The 25,309-nt window shown below is 49.1% G+C and overlaps 1 protein-coding gene across 1 annotated transcript in view; it reads right to left on the bottom strand.

Annotated features, from left to right (window-relative positions):
* Positions 1–23,447, bottom strand: part of PLPP4 (phospholipid phosphatase 4) — a 108,493-nt gene extending 85,046 nt beyond the window's left edge. The window contains exons 1-2 of the mRNA XM_075533473.1: positions 23,406–23,447; positions 21,847–22,304 (exon numbers count right to left, since the gene is read on the bottom strand). Coding sequence (XP_075389588.1) covers positions 21,847–22,304; positions 23,406–23,447 — 500 coding nt within the window. The remainder of the gene's footprint in view (positions 1–21,846; positions 22,305–23,405) is intronic.
* Positions 23,448–25,309: the final 1,862 nt, after the last annotated feature.

Here is a 25,309-nt window from a genome sequence, read left to right as displayed (position 1 = left end):
AATCAGATGGAGAAAAGAGAAAAAACGAGACAGAAGAGATATTTTTCAAATAACATCTGAGAAACATTTGATTGACGAAAGACAGCAAACTACTGTTCCATGAATCTCAATGAACCCAATCAGGAAAATTACAAAGAAAACTAACTTAGGTATATCTGAATCAACCTACTAAAACACAAAATAAAGAGGAAAATTTTTAAAAAGAGGAAAAATTTAAAGTACCAAAGGGGAACAACAAATTGCATTGAGAATAGTAAAAGCTGAAATGGACTTGGAGTCTAGTGACATTCAAGTTCATTTAAAACCCATGGGGGAAATGACAGAGAGAAAGAAAGAACACAGTAGTAATCCTGACAACTGACTTCTCACCAGAACAATGGCAACACCAAGTCAATGTGCCGAGGATGTCTCCAATGGAATCCGATCGTCAACCAAGAATTCTTGATCCACCCAAAACCAAAAACAAGCATTCCAAAATGATGGCGACGTTACACCACGAGAATGGCTATTCTCAGAAAATAACCAAGCTTGGCAAAGATGTGAAGAAATGGACCCACTGTGCATTTCTAGTGGGGATGCAAAGTGGCAGACTATGAAAATGTTCAGCAAAGGATTGCCATATCAGTAATTCCACTCCAAGTACACAAAAGCAAAGACCCAAACAGATCTAAGTACATCGATGTCCAACGACATGTATGGGAGCCTCATTCACAATGGCCAAACGAGGGCTCAGCCACAGATGAATGGGTCAGCAAAAGTGACATCACAATATTAATGGTCCATATAGGCTAGTGCATGGGTAAATTTAAAACCATTAGGCTACTTGAAATAAATCAGAGCCAAAGGGCCCAGGATTGTATGATCCCAAACAAAAAAACACAAACTAAGCTCAATGCCATTGAGTTGATACCAACTCATATCCTATAGGGCAGGGTGACACTGTCCCTGCACGTTTCCAAAATTGTAACTCGTGATGGGAATAGAGTCTCAACCTTCTCCCTGTATGGGCCCATTTATATGAAATATGAAGAAGAGGCAAATCCATAGAAAGAAATGTTTACTAGTGGTTACCAGGGGCTAGAAGGAGGGAGGAATGGAAAGGCATTGCTAAAGAAATACTGAATTTCTGCTTGAAGGTGGTGGGAAGCATAGTGGTGATACTTGTACAATATCAGGGATGTCATTAATGTCACTGAATTGTGCACTTAGAAATGGATGGCAGTGACAACATTTTGTTACATATATATAAATTTCTCCTCAATAAAATTGGAAAATTCACAAAAAGATTTTACTCAAGTATATCACAGATAAAGGGGGAAAAATTAGAGGCAATATGAAGCACAATATCAGACAAACACGACTTAGGCTGATTCATTTCCAGCAGATCTGCACTATGAGAAATGCTCCCAGAAGTTGCTCGGGCTGCAGGAAATCATCCCCAATGAAAACAAACCCACAAAGAAGTCATAAAAAGCACTGGAAATGGCAACGCTGTGGATGAATCTGAAAAGATGGCTTAATTCCTGTAAAAGAATACTGTTTGTTTAAAGCAAAGATAATGTGAAAGATTTTATGGTTCTTGTAACATATGCAGCCGGGAAAGATGTGACAAAGCACCACAGGAGTGAGAGGAGAAATGAAAACACCCTGTTGGCAGATATAAAAGTTCTATGGGAAATAGTAGAGCAGCCGCTTAAGGGAGACCGAGATAAAAGTGCATAAGAAGTCCTGCAGCACCCACTGAAAACCACGCTTAAGGGGGTAACTAAAACCCCAATAAGGGGAAAACTCAGAATTATAAGAATAATTTTACTGATTTAAAATAAAACAGAGGTCTCTCAAGAGGGTGCGGGACAAAGTGCTGATGGGACAAAAAGAGTAACAACAAAAGGCAGGATTTTGATCAAGAATCGCATCAACTGTAAATGGCGTGATCACTCCCATTGAAAGGCAGAAACTGACCAGATTGGAATGAAAGTAAAAGGTAAAGCTCAATATCGCTGACCAGAGACATTCTTAAATGACAAGGACATCGACAGGTTGAACACAGATGCGTGGAAGAAAAAGATGTCCTGTACAGACATGAATCTCCAGGAAGACATGGCGCTATAAATATTAGATAGAGCAAGCACACTTGAAGACAAGCAGCAGTGGCCCAAAGTCTAGCTGGAGCATTCGCAGTGATCAAAACAGCCCATTCATCAGCAGGGCATAACCATTTTAAAACATTAGCTATGAATACAGACAGAAATGATCATTTCCAAAACACGAAAAAGAAAAGAAAACTTGATTTGTTTTGCTAAAGAGAAACAAGAAGAAAAGCTTTTTTTTCTTTTACAAAATAGGACCAAAATACAAAAACCCAGAATACATAGACAGAAATAAGTGAAATCACTAGTTATCTCGACAGAAATAAAAATATAGGAATGTTGTAAATAGAATATTAAATTAAAATGTTATAAAATATGGGATGTTTACACAGTTCTACTCAGCAGTGGGTAGAACTGTCATATCCTCAAACTAAAAGACCAACCGAGTGAAAATCCATCTGTTTTGAAGAGCACGGCTCAGTTGTTTTAATAATTTTAGATCTCTGTACCTCACAAACAGAAACTACGTTTACAAAATTACCTGTGCACGTGAACACACACACACACACACTGTAAACGATGATAAAATAGAGAAATCTCCCAAGCCATCACTGCTGATCTCAATAGAATAAAACTGTATCCACGTGGCTTGTTATTTTGCCGACCTTTAAGAGGCGTAGAGGAACACAGATACCTGCCCAGGTTCACATGCTAGTGTGCTTCAGATTCATGCTCTGAGCCCAGCATCCTGGCTCTAGATCTGCTGCCTTAACTGATCCTTGCTAGTAAAAATGTTTCTGTGTGGTGCAGTTAACATGATCAGCTGCTAACCAAGCCTTGGAGCTTCAAGTCCACCCAGAGGGACCTTGGAGAAAAGGTCAAGCAATGAGCTCCCAAAAGTCAGCCACGGGAAAGACCACGGAGCCCAGTTCTGCTCTACCACGCATGAATTATCATGGAGCAGGGTCAACTCCACAGACCCTAATGTTATATGCCAACCCAGGGATGGGAGGAAACGGATGGGAAAATTCCCTAACAAAATACCTAAGCACACTACCAAATTACAGCAATTAAACTGTTGTACTGAGTCACAACCAGGCACAGAAATAATAAGAATAAGATCCAGAAGCAAGTCCACGGGTATGTGGAAACTTGGACCTAAAAAAGAAATCGTGGGGGAACAACGATCTATTTCACAGCTGTCAAACAATTTCAGGGGGAAATAAAGCCAAATTCCTTATCCCACATCTACATAAGAAATACGTTTCTAGGATATAGAAGAATTAAAATGTAAGTACAAGAGAGTAAAATGGCATGGAATGCGGAAGAATGTTCCTTCCAGTGTAGAGGAGTAAGCCTTCCCCTCTCACTTACTTACTGCTATTGTGTAGATGCCGACTTGGTGTGACCCGCAGGGCAGAGTGAACTGCCCCTGGGGGTTCCGAGACTGTAACTCTTGATGGGAGCAGAAAGCCGCCTCTTCCTCCCGAGGAGCAGCTGGTGGTTTCTGACTGCTGACCTTGTGGTTATCAAACCAGTACTCTACCACGGCTTGGATGAAGACTTTCTAGAGATAACAGAAACTCTGAAACCATATAGCGGTGGAATGTGAGTCCCACCCATGAACTCAAACAGACTGACCATCATGAAGACGGCAGCATTTCATTCTATTGTCTCTAACGTTACCACAAGCTAACCAATTGTGTTCGTCTGGGTAGACTAGAGAAACAAATTCATAGACACTCGGTATGTGAATAAGAAAGAGCTTTATACACAAGAGCAATTGAATATTGAGAAAAACATCCAGCCCAGTCAGATCAAGTCCGTAAGTCCAATAATAGTCGATATGTCCAATACCAATCTATAAATTACTCTTCAAGACTCACGAAACACATGCATTAACGCCGAATGCAGGAAGATCGCAGGCCAGTGGATGGAAAGTCTGGTGGACTCTGTGGGAGTGGAAGCATCTCAGTGCTGGCGTGGGTCTCCATGTGGCTCCTCCAGCTCCAGGGCTCTGGCTGTATCAACGTAGCTCCATCAGGCTCACTGTCAGTAATGTCTCACAGGGAGTGAGTGTGTTACCCTGCCTCCAGAGATCTATTTATCTCCTTAGAGCCTCCAAGTGAGGTCATCAAGCTGCGACCTGATTGACAGACTAAACTCCACCCCTTCACCCTTAAGTCTCAAAGTGACAACAGATTATGTAAGTATCACAGCAACTAAACGGCAACACACACCACCACAATGGAATACTACACAGCCAGATAAAAGAACGAAGGAGCTATAGAGAGACGGAAAATATCTCCAAGACATATTTACACAAAAATAAACCTAAAACACAAATGTTTCCAGTGTTTTTTCATAGTTATTTGAAAAGTGTTAAAAGAATGGACATAGCAGAAAGGGGGGAATGGGGGTTTTATATGGTTTGCATTTTCCCAATATTCTATAATCTTTTGAGATGAAGGGAAAAATGTAAGTGAGAAGGCTACACATTCATTGCCATCAGATTCCCTTTTGTGTAACTCTTTCTAATTACACAACCAGGACTGTTTGCCCCACCCAGGACTCTCTCAGACATGGGGACGCATCAGTTGCTGGATATCTCCGAGCTTGAAATTTCCACCACTCAAACAGTGACGTTTGCAAAAGAAATCTGCTCGGTCTTCCTAACTTTGCTCAGGAGTCACACTGAAAATCTGACGTGAAAACATGATACGGGCAGTGAATGAATCACGAGTTGAGCCTCATCTCGGCCACAGAGAGGGGACGCTTCAGTGGGAGTGCCTTCCTTGCTCAGACAATGTCCAGTGCTGGGGTTAGTGTGTGAGAACGTTCGCTATTGTGCTTTCTTTGTGTACCTTATCTGGGTGAAATATTAAAACCATGGCTCCAAAGAAAGTTTGTGATACCAGCAACAAAGATAAGAGGGGACTGTGAGAACCAACAGAGCCAAGAAAGAAACGCAGGATTGATGAACTTACAGGGACAGCATGTGGAATAGGGGTTTCGGGCAGGGGGGGGTTGTACAGTGGTGGGAGCTGAGGTCAAGTCAAGGAGGTCAAGAAGGAAAAGAAATTTTGAAACTGGTTGTGGTAGTAGCAATTGTACAGTACCGCTTGGGGTGACTGAACGAGGGGATGCTGCGATATCTGTATGAACCCCTAATCAAATTGTTTTGGGGAAAAAGGAAGCAATAAATCATTGCCAAATGTGAATCAGGTCACGGCTTGCCTGATTTGATGGCTGAATCCAACATGACTCAGTCGACATTGTCAACCTCTTGGGAGGGAAATGTGATTAAATGGCTAATGTAGTCAAAGATATGAAATTGGAAGCAAAGATCCCAGACCATCCATCAAAGAGGTTGAAAAGTTACCGTTAATTTGGATAAATCAGAAACAATTTGATGGCGACAGGGTATCCTAGACAGTGATATGCAAGAACGCTAAAAGCCTCTACAGTGATTTAAAGTCCTGGACAAATGAATTTGTAAGGGTAATTTCGGGGCCTCAAAACCAGTTAGCTGGTTTTCCATTACTTCTTATGGGGAAAAGGTATTCAATTCTTGAACTTTTAGGTGTCTGAACATGAACTTGGAACAAATTGAGTTCAACGACAACAGTGTCGCTGTAGTTGCGATTCTAACCTATATTTTTGGAGTGAGCTCCGTTTTTTCCCCTTCTCTATCACATCATCGTTTCACTGTTTCCTCATGATTTTCAAAATGATGATTCTCGTACTCTTTTGTTGCTGTGAAAATGTGCATCGCACAACATTTGCCAATTTGTTATATGTAGGCATACAGCTGAGTGGCAGCCACTGCACTGGTTACGCACTGATTACCTCTATGCCCTGTCAAATCCCCCCTCACCACACAGATGCACTGCTTCTCAAGTAAGGGGAGCCCCTCCGCCCTTCCTGCCCCACGTAACCACTAATAGGAACTTTCCCATTCCATTCAGTGCATGTAAGCCCAGTCTGACAAGACTGGTCCCTTTGTGACTGGCTTATGCCACTCAGCATGACGTCTGCAGGGTCTCCCTCTATAGGAAGCCACCTGTTAGGACGTCATTCCTTTATGTGGCTCAGTAACATCCCTTTGAAGGAGCTTGGTCTGGCCAGTGCTAAAACGCTCAGCAGGTCAGTGGTTCGAACCCAGCACCCACTCCTCGGGTGAAAGATGTGGCAGTCTTCTTCCTTAAAGATCTACAACCTCAGAAATCTAGGAGGCAGGTCGACTTCAGCCTGTAGGGTCACTAAAAATCAACATCAGCCAGAGGAGAAAGGGTTTGGGATCGATGTGGTGTTGTTATTGTTTGGTCAGTATTCTGGCGCATTGTGTACCATAGCTATGTATTACCTTGAAGGAGCCCTGGTGGACAAGTGGTGATGCTGTCGGCCGCCAATCGCAATGTCAGCAGTTCAAAACCACCAGCTACTCCTCAGGAGAAAGTCTGCTGCACAAGGCAGCCCCACGTGTGCTGCTGACCCCAGAGCTAATCTCCAAGCTGTCGGGGCTCTGCCATGTCCCCAGTGACCCTGGAGCCATGAAACTCTGCACCCACTGGTCTGGGAGCCCCCCTGCTTCCAGCTTTCCCTTTCTGCATCATCGACCTGACATGAGGTTAAATGGGGGGGCTCCAGCTAGCCTCAGACCCATGCACTGGCATTGGATTGGGCAGGGATGATTTCTTTATATAAAGTTATTTCTTACACATATGACTGTCACTGATTTTGTTTCCCTAGACAACCCAGCCAAATAAATCTATGGACAGTCCCTTAGCTGTATTTGCTGTTAGTTTTTCCTTAACAGGAAATAATCGATATTGATTTTCTGAGTGTGTGAAAGTAATAAATGCTTACTGTAAAATAAGATAGACCACACATAGTCTATGTAGGGGAAAGGACAGGGCGGGGGGAAGCAACCATTATATAACAGATTCCCATCAGACAGACACAGCCAGCAGTGAGTATTCTTTAGAGAAGCCCTGGTCCTGCCGTGGGTTAAGCATTTGGGCTGCTAACCAAAAGGCCAGCATGATACCCACCAGCAGTGCTGAGGGAGGAGGGTGGACTCTCCACTACCACAAACAGTTGCAGACTCGGAAACCCACAGGGAGTTCAAGTCTGTCCTATTGGATCCCTCTGACTTGGAATCAATTCCCTGGTAGTGAGTTTGTCTTTTTCCTTTTGTCCCCTATCAATAAATAATCACCTACGTAAGTGATTTCAGGGGTTGCATATGCTTGTATTATAACATAAAAAGCTTATGCTGTAAAAAATAAACACAATGTTGCTACTAATTCCAGCCATGGCCCACATGGCTCAGTTGAACTGAGCTGGGTGCTTTTGCAGGAGCTAAGCAGCCTGTTCTCCGAGGGACTGCTGGGTGCACTTGAACCCACAACCTTTCACTTAGCAGCTGAGTGTGATGACCATTTACACTCCCAGGGACTCCTGTACCAATTGTGTGTGTGTGTGTGTGTGTGTGTGTGTGTCCTCAGAAGAGATCTTACACTTATGCCAGGTAAGGGTTGGAATCCTAACCACAAGTTCACTGGTTCAAACCTACCAACTGCTCCAGGGGAGGAAGTGAGGTTATGTGCTCCCAGAAAGACTGACCAACTTAGAAGCCCTATATAGGGTCACTGTGAGTCAGTCAACTTAATGGCAGTGGGTTTGGGGAATCTTGCATTTCCATTGAAATCACACATTTAAGGTGAATTAGTGGTCTGTGTCTCTCCTCCTGGGGTTCCTGTCCCTTATTCTCTGATTTGGATTTGTTTTTTGTTTTCACTGTAGAGTCCCTTTTTTCTCTTGGTTCGGAGGAACCCTCTGCTCATGAAGCCTACCGTCGCTGGTGATGCAGTGGGTAAGGTACTGGGCTGCTAACCACAAGGTCAGTGGTCGAACCCCACCAGCCACTCTGCTGGAGAAAGAGGGGCTTCCTGCTCCTGTAAGAGAGCCACAGGGGCAGTTCTAGTCTGCCCTGTGGGGGGACTGAGTCAGGCCCTTCTGCCCCTTGACGGTGAGCAGACTTCACAGAGGAATGACGGCATCAGCTCTCAGGGAGTTTGCAGAGATCAAGTGGTGCCAGGTGTGGCGGGTGCCTGTCACAGAGCAGCACGCAGAGGACAGTTTTGGTGAGTGTCCTTCCCCTTCGCCACTGCTCATCCTCACTGGACCCAAGGTACGGGTGTCAAACCATTTGAGTCCATTCCAATGCACAGCAACCTATACAGCAGAGGAGAACAGCCCCTGGTGGTGGGGGGTGTCTCTGACACTGTAAATATTTATGGGAGAAGAAAGCCTCGTTTTTCTCCCATGGAATGGCTGATGGTTTTGAACTGCTGACTTTCCATGTAGCGAGCCAGCACATAACCCAGGGCACCACCGACGTCAGTGGCCTTCACCTGCAGGGCTAAGAGGACCTACAGGAACAAAACCAAGCCCACTGCTATGGAGCCAATTCCAACTCAAAGCCCTGCCCCCCAGTGTCCAAGGCTGTAATCAGGGCTGGTCTCTCCCGACAACCTGTCCAAAGTATGTAAGACGACGCTTCACCCTCCTTGCCTCGAAGGAGCATTCTGACTGCACTTCTCCCGAGACAGGTTTGTTTGATCTTTCAGCAGTCATATGGTACGATCAATATACGTCACCAGAGGCACACTTCCCATGCATCCATTCTTCTTCCGTCTGCCTTACGCAATGTCCATGCACATGAGGGTCCTGAAAATACCAGGGCTGTGCCAGGCCCACCTGAGTCCTCAATCTAGTCCTTCAGTGGAAATGTTGGGAAACCCACCCACCCCCACCCCCGCCTCGCTCTGCTTTGGAAAAAGCATCAGGTGCCTCTCGTGTTGACTGGCAGAGCCCTGCCTTTCTGATTGCAAGTCAAACTGCACCTGCCTCACCTGTCTCTCTTCTTCCTCCTTCGTCTTTGGCGGAGACAGCGTACCCACCGCCCCTCTGCTCTGTGGGACAATTGCTCACAGTCACATACTGCAAGACTGTGATTAAGCTGTCCCTGGGCTCTGCATCTCTCGCAGTTTCCAGCCTGCACATCTTGGGCAAGGACGCTGGGAGCACCTTGGTAGTTTTTGATTGAACAATGAGGGCACACACCGGCAGACAGCCGTCCCTCCTGAAGGAGCTTCCTCAGAGTCAGCCAGTGTAGCCAAGTCATCCACGGGCCAGCAAGATGAGCCCCCACTCCCCCACCCCCACCCCCCACCCCCGCCACCCCGCCTTCCTCACCCAGCAACATGGGGGCACTTGCTACACGCAAAGAACGACCGCTTTTACGAGCCTTATGCGGGTCATAAAAAGCAGCATCTTTATACCTAATTGAGAAAACTTTATCGAGGCGCGCGGAAACGATCGCCTTCCGCGTTGCTGGAAACATTTATCTCCGAGCGGAAACAGCCTCGTCAATTCGACGTCTGAGCCCACTGTACCCGGGTCCATAAGGGTTCCGGCCGGAGGATGCTGCGTGTATCAGACCGCAAGGCAGAAGTTTGCCCGTGAGTGGGGGTCGGGGAGGCACCAGGATCTGCCTGATCCAGAGGAACCCTGGTGCCACGGTGGTTAGGCCACTCGGCTGCTAGCCGAAAGCTTGGTGATTTGAACCCACCCGCCACCGCATGGGAGGAAGGTGCTGGCAGTCTGCTCCTGGAGAGATCCCAGCCTGGGAAAGCCCACAGGGCAGTCTGCTCGGTCCTTGAAGGGAGCAATGAGTTGGGAACAAGTAGGGTTAAGGTTAGGGTCTGCCTGTCCCACCCAGCACACACGATGATGTGGCCGGAGGGAGTGTCTGGTAGGAAGACGTCTCCAGGGTTGACTTCTCACCGAATGGAGTAGGAGGAAACAGAGGGGGGTGGGGGGACGGGGGGGTTGGCATTTCTCTTACACATGACCTCATGTTACCATTGGGATCGTGGCTAGCCCATTTGAACCCAGATTCTCAAGTCATTGCAGAAAAGGGGTTACATGGTCATTGGGAAATGACAAGACTGAGACCACCCACCCTCACTATACCAGCGGGCAGCAAGCAGCTCCTAGTGCCCCGGGCCCCACAGTGACCCCGGGTACAGCAGAATGCAGCTCCGCCCGGCTCTGCGCCGTCCTCACAATCATTGCTGTGTGTGAGTCTGTGGTTCCAGGAATGGGGCCCACTCATTAAATAAGCTCAGGACAACTTGCAGACGTCACCGTGGGAGGTAAAGGAATTATATGAACTATACGCCACGGCGTTTGCAATTTTCTAGACCCCTATCCTAAAGCCGTCGTCCTAAGGAACCACGCACTCTCTGTGGTGCCCGGCTTCCATGTGTACCGCACCCACCCATCATGAAGATCGCTCTGGGTGCTGAGTGCCTCCAACGAGCTGAGTTTGCTGCTGACCAGCCTTCCTTTCACAGGGATAACCGACATTCCTGAGGATGAAACAAATGCCTGAATGGATGAGCACTCGGCCCGCTGGTTCCCATGGCTAAGAAGTGGCAAAACACGCATTCCAATCCAGGCAGCCAACCCTAACCCTGACGTGCCAATGGCATGAGGGCACCTCCTGATTAAAGTCCAATGGAGGCCATGCCTGTCAGGATGGCTGAATCGCTGTGTGCTTGCTGTTTATAGTCACAAGAGAAACAACAAAAATCATTGCTTCTTTTTTTTTTTTTATCCAGTGAAGTATTATCCCCATTTTCCACATGAAGAAACTGAGGCCCAGAGAGTTTTTTAGCAACTTTCTGGTTCTTGGCAGAGCGGAAATCCAGGAGGAAACCTGCCTGGATCCAAAACCCACGGTCTGTCGTGGTCGCTCTTTGCCTTGAGCTGCCCTCTTTGTTTCTAGATTAACCCAAAAATTCCCTCTGCTGTGAGCATTGGAGGGACCCTGGTGGCATTGTGGGTTAAGTTTTGTGTTGCTCCACCTGAGGTCATCAGTTCAAATGGACCAGATACTCTTTGAGAGAAAGATGAGGCTGTCTGTTCTCAAAAAGATTTAGTCTTGGAAATCCGATAGAGCATTTCCACTGTCCTACCAGGTCCCAATGAGTCAGAATCGTCTCCACAGTAGTGAGCTGGGTCTGGTGTTTTCGTGGACATTAGATAAAATAGACCTATGATATGGTAGCTTATTGACCATTTCTGCTAATAGAGCTTTCTTCTCACACAAAGTTACTTCTGAGACCGGATTAACCAGGGCAGGCTCCTGGCGGCTCCAGGCTGGCAGCTCTCCCACCTCAAACATGCCATCCGTACGCATCTCCAAGGAGAAGGGAGACGGGCAGCCATGGAGACAGCTGATGCTGCCACAACGTTGAAGTAATCCCTGGCCTCTCACCCATGTTGTGTTGTTCAGAGCTTGGCACATGGCCCCCCCTGCCGACAAGGATTTGGGAAGTGGAGTCTCCTGTGTGGCTGGATAGACAGATCAGAGAGAGGAGACTGTCAACAATCGGAGGGTCCCCAATGACAGTCAACGGTGCCTCAGAAAGTGCAAATGGAGGATACTCTCAGCTGTCAAATGAAGAAATGGAGGTTCAAGTCCACCCTGGGGCATCTCAGAAGATAAGCCTTCTGAGACCTCCTTCTGAGAACACAGCCACTGAAAACGAAGTTCCACTCTGACACACATGGGGTCCCCATGATAGCCTGGAGGTGGCATATCAATAGTTCCCAAGCCTGGTGGGCATAAGGAGCACCTATAAAAAATGTAGATTCCCAGGGCTCCAGTGGTACTTAGCTTTCTTGTGCCAACATGGCTCCCATAGGAACATGTGCACTGAGTTCAGCCTGTCAATCAGGTTGTAGCTTGCTAGGAGGGCTACCGAGATAAATGGCTCTCCCTAGCCAGCCCCTTCTTCTTTCTCCCTGGTGACTGGACCAGTTTGCTGCTGCCTGAGTTAGGTGCCTGTGCTACCTGTGGGTCCTGCCAACCTGTGGATCATGGTGAATCATGTCACCGAGCTGTGCAATGCTATACCTTGAGGCTCCATCATATATGTATGTATGTGTGTGTATATATATGTATATATGTATGTATACATATATATTCATAAGTGTCCTGGCTTTGTTTCTCTATAGAACCTTGCCTAACACAGCGCCCTTCCAGATATTGAGTCTGCCAAGTATGAGCCCAGGTCCCAGGCACGGTTGGTAGAGGTGGTCAGCAAGCCACTCTTTCCAACACCCTGCTCTGGATGGATGTCCAGCACTCAGAGGTCTATAAAAACCATCATGGGACCCCCTCTATCTGAAGAGCCCTCACGCAGCACCAACCAAGCCATGCCAAGGGCTGGGGGAGCACCACAACCAGAGGTGCAGTCCCAGTCCCCACAGCCCAACCCAACAAGTTACCAAGCTGCATGGAAGCTCATGGTCACAGGGTCATGTGAACTCACAGAAGCACTCCCTCTGCCGCAGTCACACTTCAGGACCCCATCCCCAACTCACAGTATTCCTCCAAGCCTCTGCTCCAAGATGCCCCCACTGAAGGAATCTCCATGGCCAGGCCCTCGAGGCTCAGGGAGGGGACAGCACTGGCAACCTTCCAGGGCCCTGTCTCCTCCCCTCTCCCTCTCAAGGTAAAACAGAGCACTCTGCTCCAGCTCCCAAAACTGGCCCCATCTGGACACCAAGACTGCACATCCTCGGATAGCCAATGAAGGGTTATTGTTGAGGACACCCCCCCCCCATAGCGTAGAGGTTATAATTTTGGTTGTGAACCACAAGGTTAGCAATTTGAAACCACCAGCTATTTACTGGGAGAACGATGAGGCTTTCTACTCCCTTAAAGAGTTACAGTGGGGACCCCCAGTGGGCAGTTCTACCCTGTCCTATAGGGTCACTATGAGTCATCATCAGCTCAATGGCAGTGACTTCGGTTTGGTCTTTTGAGTTCTTGTCAACATTTCAAAAACCCTCTCTGACCCCCAACCCCCCTCAAGTAGCCCACCAAGCCCACTAAAGCTCCAGAATAGAAGGACACCAACCAGAGCTGGTCAACAAGGAGGAAGAGCCAGTCCAGGGGACTCTTGGCAAGTCCATGTGCATCAGAGTAGAACTGTGCTCCATCAGCTTTCCAAGGGCTGAGGTTCTAGAAGTTGGAGGCCAGGTCATTCTTCTGAGGCACCTCAGGGTGGACTGACTGTAACCACCAGGCTCACAGTGAGTTACCATTAACCATTTGTCCTAGCCAGAGTCTCTCCACCTACACGGAGGGAGCCAGGAGTTGCCCAGTCTATTCTGTCTCAGTGTCCCCACGTGGTACAAAGTAGTGATGCTCCTCAAGGGGGTCCTTAGCTGTTATCTTTTCATCCGCACATGCGCGCATGTATGAATTAGGTGAAATTCAATGACAGTGAATTTGGTTTTCTATTCTCTAGCCTGTGCCTTCCCTGCCCTCCGATCCCCTCCCACCTCTGATTACCATCAAAGTCTGTTCCTTTTAGAATGGAAATTTTTCTTGTTTTTTAAATATAAGCAGGGATACCAAAAAGAAAAGGAAAAAAGCTCTACTAGGCAGAGCGTTAATAGTATGCAATTTTCCCGCTAGGCCACCGTCAAGTCTGAGTTAGTGCGCCCAGTGGCATTGCCTGGAAAGGTTCTCCCTTGTCACAGTGTATTTTTTTTGTAAAAAGCAGTTTTGCTCAAACCTTGTTTTTGTGATGGCCAATTAAGTGAACAGCATGAGGCTGTGGAATTCTGTGTCCTGCTCAGGAAAAAATGCTGCAGAAACTGTTGTGATGTTGAATACAGCTTACAAGGACCTCACTATAGGAAAAACTCAACTGTACGCATGGTTTTCTTGTTTTAAAAAAGGTGAAATGTCAATTGATGACCAATCTCATTCTGGACATCTGTCAACTTCCTAGACAGAAGAAAATGTTGACAAAATTCATGCACTTGTCCATGAAGACCACCGACGGACCATTGAAGAGGTGGGGAAGTTACCTGGACTATTCTGGAGCTGGGTTCAGCAAATTTTAATGGAAGATTTGGGAATGAAAAGGGTTACTGAGAAATTTGTGCCTCGGGTTCTGACTGACCAGAAAAAAGAGTGTCGAGTGGAAACCACACTTATTTGATTTTTATGCAGCCTTCAGTATGGATCACTACAAATAACTGCCAAAAAGAAATTGTCAAGAACTCTGTCTTTCATTGGGCCTCCACTCAAGTACTCCCTCAATGCAAGAACACTTTGTTCTATTAAAATGGCATTCCATGATGCTCACCTTCCCAACACCATTGCTGAGGACAAAGCAGGTGCATAAGCAAATGTGGTGAAGAAATCCGACGGTGCCCAGCTACCAAAAGATACAGTGTCTGGGGTCTTAAAAGCTTGAAGATAAGTGGCCATCTAGCTGAGAAGCAACAAAGCCCACATGGAAGAAGTAAACCAGCTTGTGTGATCATGAGGTGACAATGGGATCAGGTATCAGGCATAAAAGAACAAAAATCATGTCCTTGTGAATGAGGGGGAATGCGGAGTGGGGACCCAAAGGCCATCTGTAGGCAACTGGATATGCCCTTACAGAGGGGCCGCAGGGAGGAGACAAGCCAGTTTGAGTGCAGGTTAGCAACGGTGAAACATACAACTTTCCTCTAGTTCTTAAATGCTTCCTCCCCCCCACTATCATGATCCTAATTCTACCTTACAAATCTGACTAGACCTGAGGATGTACACTGGTACAGATAGGAACTGGAAACACAGGGAATCCAGGACAGATGAACCCCTCAGGACCAGTGGTGAGAGTGGCAATACCAGGAGGGTGGAGGGAAAGTAGGGTAGAAAGGGGGAACCAATTACAAGGATCTACATATAACCCCCTCCCTGGAAGATGGACAACAGAAAAGTGGGTGAGGGGAGATGTCAGACAGTGTAAGACATGACAAAGTAACAATAATTAATAAATTATTAAGGGTTCATGGGGGGGCGGGGAAGAAGGGGAAAAATGAGGAGCTGATACCAAGGGCTCAAGTAGAAAGCAAATGTTTTGAGAATGATGATGGCAACAAATATACAAATATGCTTGACACACTGGATGGATGTATGGATTGTGATAAGAGTTGTATGAGCCCCAATAAAATGATTTTTTAAAAAGAATTTTGTCTTCTTCAGTCTTCCTTATTCAATGGCTAACTTTCACATGCATATGAGGCAATTGAAAATGCCATGGCTTGGGTCAGGTGCACCTTAGTCCTCAAAGTAACCTCCTTGCTATTCAACACTTGAAAGAGGTCTTCTTCAGCAGACTTACCCAGTGCAATGCATCCTTTGCTTCAGTGAGCACTGATTGTGAATACACGCAAGACAAAATTCTTGCCAATGTCAATCTTTTCTCTAATGAGCATGATGTTACCTACTGGTCCGGTTGTGAGGATCTGGGTCTTCTTTACAGTGTTTTATAGTAATCCATCCTGAAGGCGGCAATCCTGGATCTTCCTCAGCAAGCACATCGAGTCTTCACCACTGTCAGGGAGCAAGGTTGAGTTATCTGCATATCGCAGGTTATTAATAAGACTTCTGCAGGTCCTGGTGCCACACTCTTCTTCATTTAAACCGCTTTCCTGATTATTTGTTCAGCATACAGATCAAATACGTATGGTGAGAAGATTCAACACTGGTGCACTCGGTTCCTGATTTTAAACCATGCACTATTTCTTTGTTCTCTTATCACAACTGCCTATTGATCCAAGTAAAAGATGTTCTGGAATTCCCATTCTTCTCAAACCTAGTCACAGTTTGTTCTGATCTACACAGTCAAATGTCTTTGCATCGTCAATGAAAGACCAGTAAGCATCTTCCTGGTCTTCTCTGCTTTCAGTCAAGATGCCCCTGACATTAGCGATGATATCCTTTGTTCCACGTCCTCTTCTGAATCCTACCTGAACCTCTGGCAGTCCCCGTCCATGCACTGCTGCAATCATTGTTGGATGATCTTCAGCAAAATTTTACTTGCGTGGTTTATTAATAATATTGTTCTATATTTTGATCATTCTGTTGGGTCACGTTTCTTTGCAATGGGTCGAAATCGGAATCTCTTCTAGTCAGTTGGCCAAGTAGCTCTCTTCCAAATTTCTTGGCATAGAATAGTACTTCCAATGTTTCACTGGCTTGTTGAAACATTTCAGTTGGTATTCCATAAATCCCTGTAGCCTTGCTTTTGGCTAATGATTTTAGGGCAGTTGAAATTCTTCCTTCACTGCCACTGGGTCCTGTTCACATGCTCCCTCCTAAAAGGATGACCAGTCCTCTGTTTACTTACAGGGACTATGTTCCCTTTCCATCTTCTATTGATGCTCCAGTCGTTCAGTAGTGTGGCCATAGAATCTTTCATTATTGTAACTTGAGGCTTGATTTTTTTCATTAGTTCTTTCAGTTTAAGATAGGCTGGGCATGTTCTTCTTTTTGGTTTTCTAACTCTGGGTCTTTGCACATTTAATTATAATAATTAACAGTCTCCGTTCTTTCACCACTTTCAAGCAATTGTACCTCTGAGACCTCTAGGGATAGAGCCCAAGACCCAGTACAGCACCAAGAAAACGTCTTCATAGTAAATGAGCATCTCTCCTGAAGAGTGGAATGAACTGCCCCTTTCGTACCCATGGGCATTATTATCCAGTCCACAGAGAAAATAATGGGTTAAGGAAATCTTCAGGGAAGGATGATAATCCATTTCTTAGATATTTGCACGCTAGGAACTTTCTTCCTTAGGAGGACTTTCCTATAATTTTTTCAAATTGGGCTCCTAATCATAAGGTCAGCAGTTTGAAACCACCTGCTGCTCTGTGAGAGAAAGATGAGGCTTTCTAGTCCCAGAAAGAGTTACCGTCTCAGAAACCCACAGGAGCAGTTCTACCCGGCTCTACAGAATCCCTGTGACTCAATGGCAGTGAGGCAACTCCAGCTCATAGTGACCCACGCAGTTGACCGGTCCTGCACCATGCTCCTACTGGCCCAGCCACTGTGTCAACCCTTCCTGTTGAGCGTCTTCCTCTTGATCCCTGATCTTCTACTTTACTGGGCATGCTGCTTTCCTCCAGGGATTGGTCCCACCTGAAAATGTGTCCAAAGTCACCAAGACTAAGTATCCTGGAGAGGAATGGACAAAACTGCAGGAAAGTCGGCATCGACCTGGTGGCAGTGAGTTTGGGTGTTTGGGGTCACTTCTTTCATACCACCCTGTGGGTTCTCTCTGGCCACGGATGCATACATCTTTCCCTCTGGACTCCAAAGAGCCGAGAAAGACCCTTCAACAACTGCATCAGACCCACGGACCATCTTGTTGGGGTGGTGGGTAGCAGTTTTATTGGCACATATTAAGGTACCTTATAATTCCATGGTTTGAATACATTAAAAATAATTGTGCATGATGATGCCAACCTATGCACAAATGTGCTTGATACCATTGATGTACGGATTGTTATAAGGGCTGTCAGAGCCCCTAATAAAATAATTTATTTAAAAGTTTTAAAAGAGTTGTGCAATCATCACCGCAATCAATTTGAGAGCATTTTCTTCATTCCTGTAGCTCCATTACCCTCCCACCTCCCCTGCCATAACTCTGAGGAACCAAGTATCCAGTTGCTGTCTGTATAGATTTACCTATCCTGAATTTCATATACAGAAAATTATACAAGAACCCAACAATGACAAGAAAATAAAACACATAAAAACCTCATTCCCATTGAAAGCAGAAGATACTAGAAACTAGAACAAATAAAAAATGGGTCAAAAGGAAAAATAAATGATAGTGTTAAATTTTGAGCTAACTATATATTTGCAGTGGAGCCCTGGTGGCATAGTGGGTAATGTGTTGGGCTGCTAACCACAAGGTCAGCAGTTCAAAACCACCAGCTGCTTCTTGGGGAAAAGATAAGGTTGTCTATTCTTTTAAAGATTTACATTCTCAGAGACAGAGGCAGTTCTATCCTATAGAGTCTTTATGGGTCAGAATTCTATGCCAGTGTGTTTTTGTTTCAGGGTGGGTAATTTTGTTTGTGTTTTTAGTTTCTATATACAGTAAACTACTGTCCAGCGCATGCTGTCTGAGGACAAGACTGTTCACATCCCTGGTCAATGGCCTGAGATAGTCCACTGAGGGTTTCATCCTCAGCCCATATTCCATCTTTAAGGGATTAGGAACCAGCACTACCATACCTGTGCACCATCAGGGTGCCATCCTACGGTAGTCTGATCCGAGAGTGGCGTTACTCCACACAATGGGCATCTGCTTCTCTGAGTGACAACAGGCCAGACTCGCAGGAAGGGATGGCTGATAGGATGTGGTCACTTCCACTCCGGGCTGGGAGCCCAGGTGGGAAGCGCTGTTCCAGTGGCTGACGGCTCTGGGGCATGAGGTCCACCTACACTGGGCTGAGTCTGAAGGCAAGCTATACAACCTTCCTTGCACAGGCAATGGGGATGGTTTGCAGTAAGGTGAGGCTTCCGGAGTAATCACACAGTCAGCGCTTGGCACCTGGTAGGTTGTGAGCCCTGGGCAATGGAGCATCTCATCTTGCTTCTTATGCGTTCTGTGACCTAGCTGGTCCTTAACCTGCCTGCCTCCACTTGCTCCTCCCAGACACAGAGACAGTAACGCACCCTTCATCAGATTAGAATCAGGCGTAAGATGGCCTATGTGGGGTTTGTTAGTACCTGGACTGAGAAAGTGATAGCTATTGTTAGTGATGGAGATGGTGGTGGTGGTGGCTGCCTCCCACATGCCATTTCCTCAGTGTGTGGCCAAGCAAAGTCCTGGGGCACCTTGGTAGCTGCACAACCCCACCCCCACATCTCTGCTGGAGTCCTGAGTGGTGCCACCCCCAACCCCCTTTCCCCAACCGCAAGCTGCAGGTCATATTTTCACTGGTATTAAACTCTCTGTTCCTGTAGTGCACTGCTCTCCCGGTGCGCTACTCTGTGACCAGCATGACTCTGCCCTCATCCCACGCAGTGCTTGGAGGCCGGCTTACCCAGGAGAGCCTCAAGGTCCGGAGCACCCAGTGGATGATGGATGGGCACTGCTTGAGAGCATCCTCTCGCCATCCTGACTTACAAACCTCAGCACCCACCCTGCTCTGCAAACAGAAAACAGGGTCCCCAAGAAGCAGCTTCAGGAAGCTTCTTTTCCTAACACCCAGGGGCACAAAAGGCCTTGCTTGAGTTCTGACTTACACAACAGGTCCCCGGGCTGGGGCAGAGCGAATGTGGCCAGACAACAGGTTTGTGTCCAGGTGGCACGTCTCCGAAGCCACATGTTGTCAGGGCAGTAAGATCTCCCCAAAACGATGACTGTATGGTGTTGCAGAGGCGGGAGACAGACCTAGCACAACTGCGCAAGGGACCTCACTGGCTAAGCTGGAGCCTGCAGCCGAGAAATCAGATACAGCCCCAATCAGGCAGAGCGAGGCTCTGCTGCCTTGACTGCCATCGGCACGGTCACAGGTGGGGACAGCCCACTGCCTTCTCACCAGACCACTGCTGGCAAGGAGCGAATACCACCACCCCCAGTTAGCCGCCCCCCACTCTCCCCAAGTCAAATCAGCATCCATCCTGGAGCCAGAGGCTCATCAGAGAAAACAAAGGGCCATCTGTGTAGTGTGCTGGGAGATGGGTCCTTCTGGAAGCTGCGTGTGCTGGACAACAGCACTGGAACATACAAAATCCCATATCTCACTTCCTGGGGAAAAGAGCAAGAATGGGCACACGCTGAACACGTCCCAGTGTGACACAAGACCAGGGAATCATCCTCAGTTCCCATGAATGGTCCCATGTTTCTCTCAAGAAGCAGTGAGAGTGGTTAAGTAAAAGCAATGAGCAAGGAGAGGGAGGAGGAGGAGGAGGAGGAGGAGGAGGAGGAGAGGGAGAAGGAGGAGGGGGAGGAGGAGGAGGAGGAGAAGGAGGAGAGGGAGAAGGAGGAGGGGGAGGAGGAGGAGGAGGAGAAGGAGAAGGAGGAGAGGGAGAAGGAGGAGGGGGAGAAGGAGGAGGGGGAGGAGGAGGAGGGGGAGGAGGAGAAGTTAGGAGGAGGAAGAGGAGGAGGAGGGGAAGAAGAAGAATAGGGAGAGGAGATGGGGGAGAAAGAGGAGGGGGTGGTGAAAGGTAGAAGAAAAAGAGAATGAGAGGGAGAGAGTAATAGATACACAAACTCTCCCCCTGGGTTCTACACACCATCCTTGCAGAAAACAAGCAGCACGGAAAAGGAGACTCCCCGTGTCTTCCCGCACAGACTGTTATGTATTCCAGAGCATCTCTTGGAAATGTTTAGAGAAAATTTGGAGGGAAACCTGAAAACAATACAAATGTCTCAACACAGGGCCCTTTTGTCCTCTGACAATTCGCAGCAAGGATGGAAGCAAGTGGCGTGGAGCCCATCCCTTCTGCCTCCTCACTGGTCCAACATTTCTGACCGCTAAAGGTTTAGCCTACTGTGCGGCGTGCGGCGCAGAACGCTCTCACATCCCTCACATCGCAGTGCAAAGGGGAGCTGTCCCCTGAGATCACGCAGCCACGCTGGCTGCAACGCGCATTTCAAAGGTGGGAAGCTGGGAACAGAGGGAAGAGTTGGCTGCTTTCGCAGATGCAAGGAGAAGGAACTTCTCTGGAGCCCACCCCGCCCCCTCTCCCTGAATGTCACCAGTGTTCCTAGGCGGCATGGGGAGGGGGGGTTTGCCCGCGTCTGGAGGCGCGCAGGGCCCTTCCTGGGCGCGTGAACAAGTCCTCGGGGTGAGTAATACCCCAGTAAAGGAAGCCAGCCACAAAGCTCCGTCTGTCCCCTGGGCTCCTCCTGGGGCTGCCGGAGCAGAAGGCGATTTGAGCAGACACAGCCTTCTGACCTGCCGCCCACTAGCCCGTTTACAGGGCAGGGTCCCACAGGGGCCACGGACGCTTAGAAATGGCTCCCTCGGGGTTTTCCCAATAAAATCAAAGCCGGATAGATGCAGGAAGTTCTCGCCACGTTCATCTTTAGAATGGTCTAGCAGCAGGGCAGCAGAGCAGGGACCCTTGCAGGTGCGAGGCGCCCTGGGGCAGATCCTAGCAAGGAGCAGCTCCTGGCCTGGAAGACAGATGCGCCCGCTCCCTGAAGCTGGAGCCAAAGAGGCTGCTGAGCAGTGGGGTCCCGGGCGCCCCAGGCTGGGACACCTGGGGGATGGGGGCTGTGCAGCGCACCGACCCCGCCTCTCCTGGTGGCTGTACCCAGGGACCTGAGGGTCCCCAGGGGTTCCCAGGCAGATCCGAACCCAGTCGGGGCAGCAACAGTTCTCCAATCCGAGAAGTGCCGCAGCCACTTCCCGGGGAAACGCTATCACGACCAGGAGAGGGACGCCAGGGCTCTGGAGAGGGGCCGAGCCCCGCACAGCGCAGGGACGGCGGGGAGACGGAGCCACCAGTGAGCACTGCAGCCCAGGGTCCCAGCCACCAACACTGGGGGCAAACTTCCCCAGGGCGCGGGGCCAGGGCGCGCATCCGAGTCCCTCGGGCAGGGGCCCCAGAGCCCATCCACGGCTGGCCCTCCCAGCGCGGGAGCCGGTCCCCACCGCCCGCCCGCTCCTCCGCGCCCAGGGCCCCAATGGGGGAGGGGACAGTCCCTCCCGGCTCCCAAAGATGCACTCGGAGCCCAGCGGGGAGGGGGGTCTCGAACCCGGACCCCGCGGGACACGGCGTCGGCGGCACCAACAAAAGTTGGGGCGCCCAGAGGCTCGCTAGTCGCGGGTCCCCGCGCCGTGGCGCGCCGCTACTTACACGAAGACCCCGAAGAGCAGGGCTCGGACCCCGATCTCCAGGGCCAGCTCCCGCATGGTGCGGCCGGAGTGGCTCCCGCAGCGGCAGCGGCGGCGGTGGTGGCGGCTGCTGCTCTCGCGGCTCGGCGCGCGGCGCGGTGGCTCCCAGACCCCGGGCGGCGGGAGGCACTCCAGGCCGCGGGCGGGGGCGGCGCGGGGAGGGCTCAGCCCGACCTCCGCCTCGGGCCGCTGTCGCGTCCCCGGCGCAGCCCGGAGCCTCCGGGACTCCCGCCCCCCCTCCCGGGCGCCGCCTGCGCGCCCGGGGCCACCGTGCGGCGGCGGGGGAGGGGAGGGGAGGGGAGCTGGGGAAGCCCCGCCGCGCCCGCGCCCGTGCCCGCACCCCGCGCTGGGCGGGCGCCCTGGTCCCCGCCGCCGCCCCTCCGCGTCGCCGCGCCCTGCCGCTAGCTGGCCGGGCTCGGTCTGCAGGCACACGCACGCACGTGGGCCGAGTACTTGAGCACGGTGGGGATTCTCCCCGCGGGCGCGGGCCAGCTGACACCCTCGGGCCCCGCCCAGGAGAGCTCCCTCCTGCCCAGCCTCTGCCCTCAGGACACCTTTCTAGTTTCAAGGCTTGTCTTATTCTAGGAAGTTACCCTGAGATCCCTCTCCTGTTCCCTTTGCCTCCAGTAGGCACCAATCGGGCTCCAGAGCCCTGGCACAGACTGGGGTAAAGAAGAGGGGTTGGCTCCTCCCCCAGATAGCACCCCCAGGTGGCCCCTGGGGACCAGGAACCCCAGAAGCAGAAGTGAGTCCCTGCAGAACAGCTGGGCCCCTAAGCCAGGAGGAAAGCGCCTAGGGCAGGCCCCTCTCCAGTGTTCCTCTTGCTGCAGGTGCTCCGAATCACTGCCCAGAACCAGGTAGGACCAGCAGGAAGCTCCTTCTCAGGGTTCAGATCCAAAGGTCTCAACCCCCACCCAGGCAGGATCTGAGGGTCTAGACACCCCCAACCCTTCCATCCCCCTAGTGGAGCTGGCCTTTGGGCATCTCTCAGGATGGGAGGTTAGAAGAGCTCTGTAATTACCGCCGTGAATTCTAATGACCTAGTTCTGAAACTGCCAGGTGGCCACAGCCGGTAGGGAATACTAACCATGGTCTCTGCTGCGGAAACATCCCTGGCCTCTAGGTAGCAACGGAGAGCAGCCTGGTGTTAAGCTGTGCGCTGGCCGCCAGGATTCTTCCTCTAGCTCTGCCCTGGAGAAGCTAGGGAGCCGAAGAATCACCATGACCCATGACAGACCTAGGCAAAGCAGTAGATAACCCCGGAGAGAGTGGTTCTGCAAATTGGGCCACTCCAGGGGATTGGAGTTTCTGCCCTGGGATGGTGTCCGGCCCCCTAGAGGTGACACTTGAGTAGACAATCAGGAAGGGAAGAGATGCTTGGTGCAAGTGAGTGCAGGTGGGACAGGAGATGGGCAGAGTTTGGAGGTCGTAGAGGGTGGATCTTGCCTGGCAGAACAGAGGGACAAATCAAGCTGGGGGGGGGGGACAAGTTGTGGTTCCGTGAGCTCCATGGTCTGTTACCTGCATCACAAAATTAGCATCTTCGTGCAACCTCTTTAACATGTCTTGTTTCAGGGAGTGAGCCAGAAAGAGAGTTTAGAAGGGCATGTGACCACATTGTTGTTAGGTGTCCTCTAGTCCATTCCAGTGACCCGGTCCTGCACCCTCCTCAGTGTTGTTAGGCCCATTGTTGCAATCACGCTGTCAATCCATCTCATTGAGGGTCTTCCTCTTTTAGGGTACTTCTTCCAACACACATGTGTTTGTTCTTCTGGCAGTCCACAGAACTTTCAATGTTCTTTAGCAACATCATAATTCCAACGTTTCAATTCTTCTCTTGACTCGCTGTCATTAACCAGTAAAAAAAAACAAAACAGGCAAACCAACTGCCATTGAGTTGACGCTTAGTGATGGTTGTCCCCTGTGTATCACAGAAGAACCATGGGCAATGTCGTCAGACCTTGGTCCCTTCCAATTCTTCCCTCCTGCACTGCTCTCAATCTCCAGTTGGTTCCAAGTAGTTGCAAGATGGTAGCAGGAATTCCAGTTTTCCATCCTCTCGGAATCAATATAGCAGGAGAGAACCCTGATTTGGTCCCACCACTCTCAGCCAAAGTCTAATTAAATGCCACTGACCCTGTCCAGTCTGAAGGAACCACTGTTGCCAAGGAAGCATGATGGTTTGATGGTCTCAGGCTTGGGTCACAACCTTCGTCCCACATTCGGAGGACAGCCCGCACCCAAAGCCCGAGGCTTGAGAGTGGAGCAGAGGCGAACCCGCGAACAAGGGACTGATGTGTTGAAGGCAGGGAGAGGGTCAATGTGGAATCACACAACCATGGGTCAGGGCAGTCCTTCCATGACACAACCATGCCAAATGAAGATAGCTAGCATGCCTCTCTGAGTTCAAGTCCAACCTCAGGCTCTTCAACTGTAAAAGAGAGTGTGTTTCTAGGAGTTCCCTGGTAAGGCTGCTCACTTGGTCAACACAGACGAGCAAAACTACCTCTAAACAAATCAACAATGGCATCTCTGATGCTTGTGTTCACCTGCCTGGTCTTGTCCTCTGCACCCCCTTCTGCCACCCTGCCACATGTCTGCTTTAGCGGTTTCTTTCCACTGATCAAAACCTGATTTCAAGAGAAGGTCAAGGTCTCGCTGATTGCATAAGCCTGGATCGGGAGTTCTCACAGAATTTATCCTTTAATGTAGGTTCCTCTTACAGGGCACACAGGGTCTATTCTCCATGAATGGGACTTCTCAGCATCCTGGGTGCCACAAGTTCTGTTTGGACGTGGCTGGCACCAGGAGCAGTGCCCCAACAGCTGCCCAGCTATTGGAGTGTGCCAAGCCGGGGGAGCCCTCCAGAAGTGCCAGCTATTGTGTCCATAAGGAAGCGAAGAAATAAGGTTAGGTATTATTAGCAAGGTAGCCCCTTGATCAGTCGGTCTTTATAAGACTCCAGTGGAATACAAGGGGGTATCCCCCAAAAAACAGATTTAATTTTTTTTAACAAAACAACCTTATCACCTTAAAAGTACTTTCCATTACACGTAATGCGCTTGTCAAATCTGTGATTCCATTCTTGGAAACATTTTTCAAACTCATCTGTTTGGATGGTTGACAGCACCTCCCTTGTTTTTTTTCTTCACCTCTTCAATGTCATCAAATTGCTGTCATTTCATATCCCTCTGGATTTCTCAGAAACAAAAAGATATCACACTGAGTGAGGTCAGGTGAGTAAGATGCATGGGGCAAGAGAGGCTGCTGTTTTTTGCCAAAAACTGGTGTATTGAGATGGCTGTGTAAGCAGGTGCATTGTCATGATGGCAAAACCAGTCCCTGTCTGCCACAAATCAGGCCTTTCTTTCCCTTTTAATTAAAAGATCATTTTACTGGGGACTCTTACAGCTCTTACAATAATC

Source organism: Tenrec ecaudatus, chromosome 16, assembly GCF_050624435.1.
Source record: "Tenrec ecaudatus isolate mTenEca1 chromosome 16, mTenEca1.hap1, whole genome shotgun sequence".
In the NCBI taxonomy this organism is placed as follows: domain Eukaryota; kingdom Metazoa; phylum Chordata; class Mammalia; order Afrosoricida; family Tenrecidae; genus Tenrec; species Tenrec ecaudatus.
This window is presented reverse-complemented; position numbering and strand designations above follow the sequence as displayed.